This window comes from Lynx rufus, unplaced genomic scaffold (genome assembly GCF_022079265.1).
Source record: "Lynx rufus isolate CCGP_SWC_20201006 ecotype Redwood Valley unplaced genomic scaffold, mLynRuf1.p SCAF_1, whole genome shotgun sequence".
In the NCBI taxonomy this organism is placed as follows: domain Eukaryota; kingdom Metazoa; phylum Chordata; class Mammalia; order Carnivora; family Felidae; genus Lynx; species Lynx rufus.
This window is the reverse complement of record NW_025814823.1, coordinates 156224166-156236177: the sequence shown is the minus strand read 5'-3', so window position 1 is coordinate 156236177 and position 12012 is coordinate 156224166. Positions and strand designations below refer to the sequence as shown.

Genomic DNA, 12012 nt, shown 5'->3' with positions numbered 1-12012 from the left:
TCAGTCTGCACTATGTTGTGCAGAAAAGAGAAGGACAAAACAGTTTGTTCAATGAGAATAAAATCCAATATGACTTTACTTTTTACTGTTCAACTACCGACTGGTAGGACAATTTGAAATCATTAATTTGGCCAGATGGTTAATGTTGTTTAACAGTAAGTACAATTAACTAATAAATAATTGTAAAGCAATTTGTAAATATAAAGTACTACATAAATGTTTACTAATAACATTAAATCAGGAGGCTTATTTCAACTTACATTTTTATATCCAAATATTTTGTTAGCATTTCAGGAGAAATGCCAATAATATGATCAAATGCCATTATTATGCACTGTATTTGAAAGATACAACAAAGGGTTTACAGGAAACAAAAATAGCCATGGCCACACTAGGCTGAATGAGTGAACTAGCATTGAAACGCCTCCCTCTTGAAAGACAGGAAGGAACAACATAATCACAGAAATGTGTAAATGAAAACTGAGTCAAACCACTGTAATACTAACCAACTTCATTTTACCCATGTACTTAGAAGAAAGAGAATTCACCTGATAAAACAATATAAAGGCCCAGGGCAGAAAGAACATCAAGGCAAGAGCTCTGGGGAAGCCCCTTGAGAGAAGTAGTCTCATAAAATAATACCACCACTTTATGAATTCAGAGTTCACCCACTCTTTACAATAATGCACTAAGAGCAATACCTATCAAAATAACACCAGCATTGTTCACAAAGCTAGAATAAACAATCCTAAAATTTGTATGGAACCAAAAAAGACCCTGAATAGCCAAAGCAATTTTGAAAAAGAAAAACACAGAAATGAACTACTGGGACCTCATCAAAATAAAAAGCTTCTGCACAGCAAAGGAAACCATCAGGAAAACTAAAAGGCAACCGACACAATGGGAGAAGATATTTGCAAATGACATATCAGATAAAGGGTTAGTATTCAAAATCTATAAAGACCTTATCAAACTCAACACCCAAAAAACAAATAATCCAGTGAAGAAATGGGCAGAAGACATGAATAGACACTTCTCCAAAGAAGACATCCAGATGGCCAACCGACACATGAAAAAATGCTCACAATCACTCATCATCAGGGAAATACAAATCAAAACCACAATGAGATACCACTCATAGATGGAGCACACTCTAGGAGACAGTTAAGATTATGGTAGAGATCAGTGAGGTCTCATGAATTTTGCTGCTTATTAGGGACTAAAATACAACAATTCATTGCCAACAGCAGGAGTGTGGGTCAGGCTGCAGTTCTTTTTCCATAGTAGGCAGGTAGGAAATTTAGCAATAGCGAAAGAGAGCAGGCTACCAAAGTCGGGAAAAACAAAAATATACTCACTTCATAATGCTTCCAAGGGAAAATTAAAATACACTGGTTCCAACATTTTCTGGGTCCTGAGGGACCCAGATGCTTCCTCTACAGATTCTAAACATATTAATATAAACTAGGGATAGACATTTTATTTATTTATTTTAAAAAAAAATTTTAATGTTTATTTACTTTTGAAGGAGAGACAGAGTGTGAGTGGGGGGGGGGGAGGGCAGAGAGAGAGGGAGACACAGAATCTGAAGCAGGCTCCAGGCTCTGAGCTGTCAGCACAGAGCCTGACGCGGGGCTCGAACCCACAAACCGCGAGCTCATGACCTAAGCCGAAGTCAGACGCTCAACCGACGGAGCCACCCAGGCGCCCCCGGGATAGACATTTTAAATAAGTTTCCCAATCAGTTGTGTTTAACAAACTGATAAACTATTTTATTTTCCAATAGTAATTTGATAGAATTGACTTGTTTTTACACTGTGTTAACAAAGCCTAAAAACTAGGATAGAATTAAAGATAAACTCTTAAGAGCTTATAGATGGGAGAAAAATCAAGATGGCTTCATAGGAAGAACCTGAGAGCACCTCCTCCCACAGATAACTATGCAACTACATTTGGAATAATTTCCTCAGAAAAAAACCTGAAAATGGATAAACAGCCTCCAAAATTAGAGACAGAAAGGCAGCACTGACATGGGTAAGAGTGACAGACACAAGTTCTCACCAAAAAAAGAAAAAGCCCAACCCAGGTGCAGTGATCTATAATTGAGAGGGATCTCAAGAACACAGAACGCCTCCCTTAGGCATTTCAACTCTTAGGTCCTTCACAGGAGAGACAACACTCTAAAAAGCCAGGTTTTGACAACTAACAGGGATTATAACCAGAAAAATCATAGTTTTAGGGAATGGAGAACCCACTCTTAAAGGGCCTGTGTGCAGTCTAACTGGCCCTAGGAACCAGCAATAAAATGCCAGTTGGAAAAATGCCTAGAACATAGGTGTTAGTCCAGGAACATCTGCCAGTCAGGTGGAAAACTGCTGAGGCACTGGGGATGGAAACACTGTCAAGCACCACTTTTGTGGTCATATTCTACCATGCTCAGCCAAAGCCACTACTACTCATACTCTAAGGTGCTAATGTTGGTAGGGCTGCCTGCTGACAACCCTGCCAACAACTGCAGCAGCACCCGTAGTACCCCAGAAGGATGGGCGGGCCTAGGAAAGCCCCACCCACCACAGCAGCCCCAACCAGCTGGTGGTGGCAGGGGATGAGGAGCGGAATGTGAGAGCCCTGCCCACTACTGAAGCCCAGGACAGCGTGGTCAAGGGAAAAGCCCCACACACTACAGCAACCCCAGCCAGCTGAGCCACAGAGAGAAATCTAACCAGCTGCAGTGATCTAGCCAGCTGGGCCAAGGGAAGAGTCCCAACCACCACCATCATGCCAGGCTGGCACACAAACTAACACAGGAAATGTCCCCTTGAGCACCTGATTCTCGTGGCCAAGGGTGAGTGTACTTCTGGGGCCCACAGGACATTTCCTACACAAGGAAACCCCTTCAAGACCGGAGAGGTAGCCAGTTTGCTGAATACATAGAAATAGAGACAGAGAATCAAGCAAAATGAAGAGACAGAGGAATGTATTCCAAAAAAAAGAACAACAACAACAAAAACTCAGAAAAAGATCTTAATGAAATGGAGGTAAATAACTGACGTGATAAAGAATTCAAAATAATAGTCATATAGATACAGAACTCCGGAGAAGAAACTGATGAACACAGTGAGAACTTCAACAAAGAGAGAGACAATATAAAAAACTACCAATCACAGCTAAAGAATACAAGAGCTAAAATGAAAAAATATACTAGAGGGAATCAACAGCAAATCAGATACAGAAAAGCAGATCAGTGACCTGGCAACAGATAGTAGAAACTACCCACTCAGAATTAAGAAAATCAGCAAAAAGAAAAAAAAGTATTTGAAAAAACAAGAGTTTTGAGGGTTATCAGGGACAACATCAAGCTTACTAACATTGACATTATAGGAATCCCAGAAGAAAAAGAGAAAGGGGCAAAAAACTTACTTGAAGAAATAATGTCTGAAAGCTTCTCTAACTTGTGGAAGAAAACAGATACCTAGGTCCAGCTAACATGGAGTTCCAAACTAGATTAACCCAAAGAGAGCAACTTCAAGACACATAATTAAAATGTCAAAAATTAAAGATAAGAGAGAATCTTAAAAACAGTAAGAGAGAAAAACAACTAGTTATATAGAAGGGAGCTCACATAGGCTACCCCCTGATTTTTCAGCAAAAGCTCTGCAAGCCAGAAAGGAGTGGCATGATATCTTCAAAGTGCTGAAAGGAAAAAACTTAAAACCAAGAATATTCTACCCGGCAAAGTTTAAACTTGAAGGAAAATGAAAGAGTATTCCAGACAAGCAAAAGGTAAAGGATTTCATCACCACTAAACAGCCTTACAAGAAATGCTAAATTAAAGCAGAAAAGGTCATAACTAAAAATAAGAAAATATATGAAAGTAAAAGAAGTCTCTCTGGGAAAGGCAATTATGTAATAAATGTACTGAACCATTCACTTATGAAGCTCATACAAAGTTTAAAAACAAAAGTACTGGGGCACCTGGGTGGCTCAGCTGGTTGAGCATCTGACTCATGATTTTGGTTCAGGTCATCATCTCATGGTTCATGGTTTACGGTTCATGGGTTTGAGCCGTGAGTCAGGCTCTGCAGTGACAGTGTGGATCCTGCTTGGGATTCTCTCTGTCCCTATCTCTCTGCCCCTTTCCCATCTTCAAAATAAATAAGTAAACTTAAAAAAAAAAACCCACAAAATTACTAAAACCAACGATAACTATAATAATTAGGTAAGGGATATACAAAATAAAAAGATGTAAAATATGATGTCAAAAAAAGGGGGGTCAGTAAAAATGTGCTTTTAGAATGTAAATGAACTTGAGTGACTGTCAACTTAAACTAGGTTGCCATATATATGTATATATATATATGCTATCATATATCAATTTCATGATAAACACAAACCAGAAACCTACAATAGATACACAAAGAAATATAGCAAAAGGAATCTAAGCATTATACTAAAAAAAAGCATCAAACTGCAAGAGAAGGAACAAAAAGGAACTACAAAAATAGCCAGAAAAAATTAACAAATTGAATAAGTATATATCTATCAATAATTACTTTAAATGTAAATGGACTAAATTCTCCAATCAGAAGTCATAGGATGGCTGAAGGGATAAAACAAAATAACAACAACAACGCCAAAAAAAAAAAAAAAAAAACAAATCTAAATGATGCCTATAAGAGATTCACTTCAGATCTAAATATACACACAGACTGAAAGTGAAGGGATGGAAAAAGATATTTCATGCAAATACAAACAAAAAGAAAGCTGGTTAGCAATAATTATAATAGAGTTTAAAACACTGCAACAAAAGAGAGAGAGAAGTACATTATCTAATGACAAAAGGATAAATCCAACAAGAAGATATAACAATTGTAAATATCTCTACTCTCAAAATAGAGCACCTAAATATGTAAAGCAAATATTAAGAGACATAAAAAGAGAAATTGAAGAGAGTAATACATAAAAAGAGAGTAATACAATAGTAGGGGTGAATTTAACACTACCTTACATTATTGGATAGATCATCCAGACAGAAAATAAGCAAGGAAACATTGGCCTTAAATGACACAGCACAACAGATGGAATATAATATTCCATCCCAAAACAGCAGAATACATATTCTTTTCATGTACACATTTCAAAATGCATCAATTTCCAGAGTGGACCACATGTTAGGCCATAAAAAAAGTCTCAATAAATATAACAAGATTGAAATCATATCAAGCTGCTCAATGGGATAAAATTAGAAATCAATTACAAAAAGAAAATTGGAAAAAACCAAAAACATGTAAAGACCAAACAACAAGCTATTAAACAATCAATGGGTTAATGAAGACAAGGGGAAATGTAAAAATACTTTGAGACAAATCAAGTGGAAGCACAATGTTCCAAAATCTAAGGGATATAGCAAAAGCAGTTCTAAGAGGGAAGTTCACAGAGATATAAGCTTACTCCAAAAGACAAGAAAAATCTCAAACAACCTACCTTTATACCTAAAGGAATACAGAAAAATAAAAGCAAACAAAGACCGAAATTAGCAGAAGGAATGAAGCAATAAAGTTCAGAGAGGCAATAAATTAAATGCAGGAAAAAGAAAAGATCAATGAAACTAAGAGCTGATTGTTTGAAAAGATAAAACTGATAAACTTTTCCAGACTCCTCAAGAAAAAAAAGAGGCCCCAAATAAAATCAGAAACGAAAGAGAAATTACAGCATATACCACAGAAATATGAATGATCATGATACTACTGTGAACAATTATACACCAACTAACTGGACAACCTAGAAGAAATGGATAAATTCCTAGACATGTACAATCTTCTAAGATTGAATCATGATAAAAAATAGAAAACCTAAGTAAACTAATTACTAACAATAAAATTGAATTAGTATTCAAAAAATCCCAACAAATAAAAGTCCAGGATCACAGTGCTTCACCTGTGAATTTTACCAAAAATTTAGAGTTAATAAGATGAACATAAGGGAAGGCAGACAAAAATAATATAAAAACAAGGAGGGGGACAAAACATAAGGGACTCTTAAATACAGAGACAAACTGAGGGTTACTGGAGGGATTGGGGATAGAGGTTTGGTCTAAATGGGTAAGGGGCATTAAGGAAGACACTTGTTGGGATGAGCATTGGGTGTTACACATAGGGGATGGATCACTGGAATCTACTCCTGAATTCATTATGCCTACTAACTTGGATGTAAATAAATTAAATAAAAAAAAAAAACAAATAAACAAGAGTTAATACCTATCCTTTTCAAATTATTGCAAAAAATTGAAAAGAATACTTCCAAACTAATTTTATAAGACCAGCACTACCCCAATACCAAACAAGACAAAGAGACTTACAAAAAAAGGCCAATATCCCCAATGAACATAGATGAAAAAATCCTCAACAAAATATTATCACACCGAATTCAGCAATACATTAAAAGGATCATACACCGTGATCCAATGAAATTTATTCCAGGGATGTGAGGATGGTTTAACATTAGTGAATCAATCAATATGATAAAAACATTAATAAAATGCAAGATAAAAATCATATTATCATCTTAATAGCTGCAGAAAGAGCATTTAACAAAACTCAATACCCATATGATAAAAACCTTCAACAAAGTGGGTATAGAGGGAATATACCTCAACATAATAAAGGCCATATGTGGTAAACTCAAAGCTAACATAATACTCAATGTTGGAAAGTTGAAAAATTTTCCTCTAAGAACAGGAAAAAGACAAGGATGCCACTTTAATTCAACATAGTATTGGAGGTCCTAGCCATAGAATTTAGGCAAGAAACAAAAATGAAAGGCATAAAAATTGAAAAGGAAGAAGTAAAACTGGCACTATTGGCAGATGATTTAATGCTCTATATAAAAAAGTTGGAAAGACTCTTAGAATTAACTACTAGAATTATTAGAATTAACAAATGGATTCAGTAAAGTTGCAGGATAAAAAACACACAGAAATCTCTTGTGTTTCTATACACTTATAACAAACTATAAGAGAAGAAATCAATCCCATTTACAACTGCATCAAAAAGAATAAAATACCTAGGAATAAATTTAAACAAAGAGGCGAAAGACCTGTACTCTGAAAACTATAAGACAGTGATGAAAGAAACTGAAAAGAACATAAATAAATGGAAAAATATATCATGCTTATGGATTGGAAGGAGATTATTGTTAAAATGTCCACACTACCCAAAGCAATCTACAGATTCAAGGGAATCTCTATTAAAATACCAATGGCATTTTTCACGGAACAAGAACAAATAATCTTAAAATTTTTATGTAACCACAAAAGACTCTACGTAGCCAAAACAATGTTGAGAAAGAAGAATGAATCTTTAGGTACCATGCTCCTTAATTCAAAGTATACTACAAAGCTATAGTAATCAAAACAGTACTGGCAAAAAAAGAGACACAAAAATCAATGGAAAAGAATAGACATACCAGAAATTAACCCATGCTTATATGGTCAATTAGTCTATGACAAAGGAGACAAGAATACAGTGGGGAAAGGAGAGTCTCTTCAACAAATGGTGGTGGGAAAATGGGACAACTACAAGCAAATCAATGAAACTGGACCACTTTCTAACACCATATATAAAAATAAACCCAAAATGGATAAAAGACTTAAGTGTAAGACATGAAACCATAAAACTAGAAGAAAACATAGGCAGCTAGCTCTCTGACATCTGTCTTAGCAATTTTTTTTTTTTTTGGATCAGTCTCTTCAGACAAGGACAGCAAAAACAAAAATTTTTAAATAGCACTACATCAAACTAAAACCAACAGAGCAAGAATGCAACCTGCTGAATGGGAGAAGATATTTGAAAATAGTATCTCCAACAAGGAATATCCAAAACATTAAAAAAAACCCTCAAAACTCACTATAAAAAAAACAAAACTCTTCGATTAAGAAATGTGAAGAGGACCTGAATAGATATTTTTCCAAACACATACAGATGGTCAACAGACATATGAAAAGATACTCAACATCACTATCATCAGAGAAATCCAAGTCAAAACCACAATGAGATGTCACCTCACACCTGTCAAAATGGCTACTATCAAAAAGACCAGAAATACCAAATGTTGACAAGGATGTGTTGAAAAGAGAATCCTCTTGCAATGTTCGTGGGAATGTAAAGTGGTGTGGTCACTATGAAAAGTAGTAGAGAGGTTCCTTAAAATATTGAAAATAGAGGGGCGCCTGGGTGGCTCAGTTGGTTAAGTGTCCGACATCGGCACAGGTCATGATCTCACAGTTTGTGAATTCGAGCCCTGCATCAGGCCCTGTGCTGACAGCTCAGAGCCTGGAGCCTGTGTCTCCCCCTCTCTCTGCCCTTTCCCTGCTAACACTGTTTCTCTTCCTCAAAATAAATAAACATTAAAAAAAATTGAAAATATAACTACTATATGATCTATCATCAATTCCACTTCTGGGTATTATCTGGAAAAAAACGAAAACACTAACCTGAAAATTATGCACCCCCATGTTTACAACAGTATTATTTACAACAGCCAAGATATGGAAGCAACCTAAGTGTTCAGAGATAGATCAAATGGATAAAGATGTGGTATGTACATATACAATGGAACATCACTCAGCCATTAAAAAAACAAAATCTTTCCATTTGTGACAAGATGGATAGACCTAGAGGTATTATGCTAAGTGAAGTAAGTCAGAGAAAGGCAAATATCATATGGTTTCACTTATCTGTGGAATATGAAAGCAAAATAAATGAACAAAACAGAAACAGACTCATAATATAGAGAACAAACTGATGGTTGTCAGGGGGGAGGCGGGTGCAGGCTTTCCACCTGGTAAAATAACTGGTGAAATAATTGAAAGAGATTAAGAGGTGCAATCTTCCAGTTATAAAATAAATAAGCCATGGGGATGTATTGTACAGCAGAGGGAATATAGTCAACAATATTGTAATAACAATATTGTATGGTAATAGGTGGTAACTAGACTCAGCCTGATGATTTTGTAATGTATATAAATATGAAATCAATATATTGTACATCTGAAACTAATATAATGCCAATCATACTTCAAAAAAGAAACTTATAGATTTGAAATAAAATAGTACTTGAGATAAATAAACATACATTTCAAATCTCTAATGCTTTATTCAATTAAGGTGAAATTATTAGAGAAAATGTAGTTTGAATATTATTTTTTCTCCTATCTCTGTCAAAATTTCTTATTCTCACATGAAATGATTTCTTCTTAATAAGCACCAGGCAAATATAAAAAGGCTGTGATAGATAAATTATGTTGCTTACGATCATTAATTACTAACAGCTCAATTATACTGTTAGGTGCCTACAATTCTCATGAAGCTTCAAAAATCCTTATCTTGGATTCTATTATGTATACAATTCATTTAAATTACATTAATTATACAGATATTTAAATGAAGCAGAGATCGTGCTTTCAATTTTCACAAGTAGAGACAATGATCAAAATATTTATGTACATATTACATATTTTGTTCTGTTGACAGTCATAAAATAATTCATTTACTCAGTACAATATTAGCACCTTTTCCATGGAATAAAAAAGGCAAACCTAATTTTTCATGTTTGGATTTCTTTAAATTATTTACATTAATTTTAGAGAGTTCTTTTTTTCTTTTTTTAAATATCTAGTCCAATTTGGTCAACATTTTTCAGGAAATAAAATGTTCAAACTATTTTTAACATTAATGAATGATACCTGTAAAATGGTTTTAAAATTATGCTGAGTGCCTCATTTGTAAGTCTAAACTCTAGAGCCTGACTCCTTGATTTCAATCCGAAGATACCTGGACAAGTGACATTAACAGTATATCTCAGTTTACCCCTCTGTACAATGGGAACAACATTTTCTAGTACAGATTTAAAGAGTGATATGTCATATGTTTAAAACAATGCCTAAGACATAGTGCTACTTAAGTATTTTCTGTTATTAATATATTCCTTCTTGGAAGGAGTTCAACTTAATATGAAAATTAATGATAACCAAGTTCACCTGTATAAAATGAGTAATGACAGTTTTTATCTTTAAAACTCCATGAAAATAGTAGAAAGTACCTTGTAGGCTAAACTTTAAAATTCTAATTACTGACCTAAGGAGAACTGCCCCTTGTCACATGACTGAACAGTGTAGCAGTGAAAAATATCTTTATCCTTCAAGTTGTTATTAAAACCTATATGACCAATGACCTAACTCTGACCATATGGGAATGTATAGAGAAATTAAGACAACCATAAATAATAAGTTTTTAGATCCACTGAAGGTTGGGGCTAGATATAAGGAGAATCCCAGGCAGACAATGATGAAGATATGTAAATTAAACCCATGTCTAATCTCTCAGATAATTCCATCTTTCTCTCCACTCTTCCTTCTTGCTTTATAATAAACCACCTCCCAGGACTGGTCAGGGCATATTGAACCCAACACTCCAAGAAAACCCATATGAAAGAAAACAAGGATCCCAGTAGGAGGTTTCTATGGAAAATGAAATATCCTTGCTTTCTTTTCATTGAAGAAAACCAGAATGATCCCATTCCAAACTCAATATATTTCTTCATGTATGACAAACTCTTATCCAGGAGTTCTGACTATAATAAAACAGTGGGCTTCTGGAAGACATTCAGTGAACAGGTACTTGCTTGTTAGAAACTCTATTCCCTTATAGCAGAGAGTCTTTTAGGATATAGATCTTCTTAGGGTGTTTTAGGATTAAAACATTGGTTTTAAAATCCATTTATGACAGCATGTCATAGTGGATGGCCTGGGGATTGGTAGAAATAGGAGTGAGGAAAAGAGAAAGAAAATATATGCAGAGGATTCATTGTTGGATTGCTAGGTTAAATGTGCCCTGGCCAGTCCTGGGGAAGTGGCATATATGAAAGAGAAAGGAGAAGGAGGAATTAACTGGACTTGGGTTATTGTGCTAGTTACTTTAAAGGTTATATTCATATACATTTTCATATTCTACCATTTTGTTCTGTATCTGTCAATCACCCAAAATTAGAGTCTTTAATCTCTCTTCTTTAGCCAAATCCCTATTGAATTTTCCTAACAATTTGCTGCTTTTCTTGGATCATTTTAACTTGATTACTTCAAATCTTCTATTATTTCTAGGAATAGACTGACCTGCCTTTAATATACAGTATATTCAATTTAGCTAAATATTCTTGCTGCTGAAGTCTTCCTGGAGAATCTCTCTGCAGCTTAAAGCCACTGATATGCTGATCAGTGGGGAAAAATACTATGGAAAATATTTACTTATTAATTGCGAATTCTAGGTTTTATTTATATGCACGTATATCCTAGTAAAGCATATACATTTTTTAAATTAACATATTCAGAAAACTCACTTAGTATTTTAAAACTTTACCTTGGAGTAGAACTGGTTTGACTCCACTTTTGTCTCCCATTCTCTGGCCCAATCTGCAAGAGCAGTGACAGTGAACTTTGGTGCTGGAGAGGCAGTCAGTAGAAGACAGATGCCTCAGTAAACCAGTGATAGAGTATTCAAGCCTTGAATAACTGAGTGTTGACTATAGTTTGGAAGTTACAAAAATACTAAAATGTGATTTTTCTTTTAGGTGGGAAATGAGAAAGAATGAAAGACTAGAAGAGGAAGAAAAAGCAATGCTGGAACATTTAAAACAATTTTGCACCATCCAGAACTCTTCTGTCTCAGATAACACAGAGGAACCATAATCTGCAGAAAACAGCAACAGCTTTATTTTAGGAAATAATCACATGTAATGGAGTAGGATTTTTACTACAGTCAGAATGAACCTCAGATGTGCTGTGAAGCATGAAACCAATAACTGAGTAATCTCTGAAATGAAAAGGAATACACCACATAAAGAATAAAGTGCTACACATTTTTTACTTTAAAAATAATTTCAAATGTTTTTCTTTCCTCAGTTGTTCTCTTTATATAACTGCTGCCATCTCGTGTTCCCTTTGAATTATATTTTTTTTCT

At 34.9% G+C, this 12012-nt stretch overlaps 1 protein-coding gene across 1 annotated transcript in view; it reads left to right on the top strand.

Moving 5' to 3' along the window:
• KIAA0825 (KIAA0825 ortholog) overlaps positions 1–11740 on the top strand; it is a 341968-nt gene extending 330228 nt beyond the window's left edge. Inside the window, exon 19 of the mRNA XM_047089033.1 lies at positions 11623–11740. Within this exon, the coding sequence (XP_046944989.1) occupies positions 11623–11740 (118 nt within the window). The remainder of the gene's footprint in view (positions 1–11622) is intronic.
• The last annotated feature ends 272 nt before the right edge of the window (positions 11741–12012 follow it).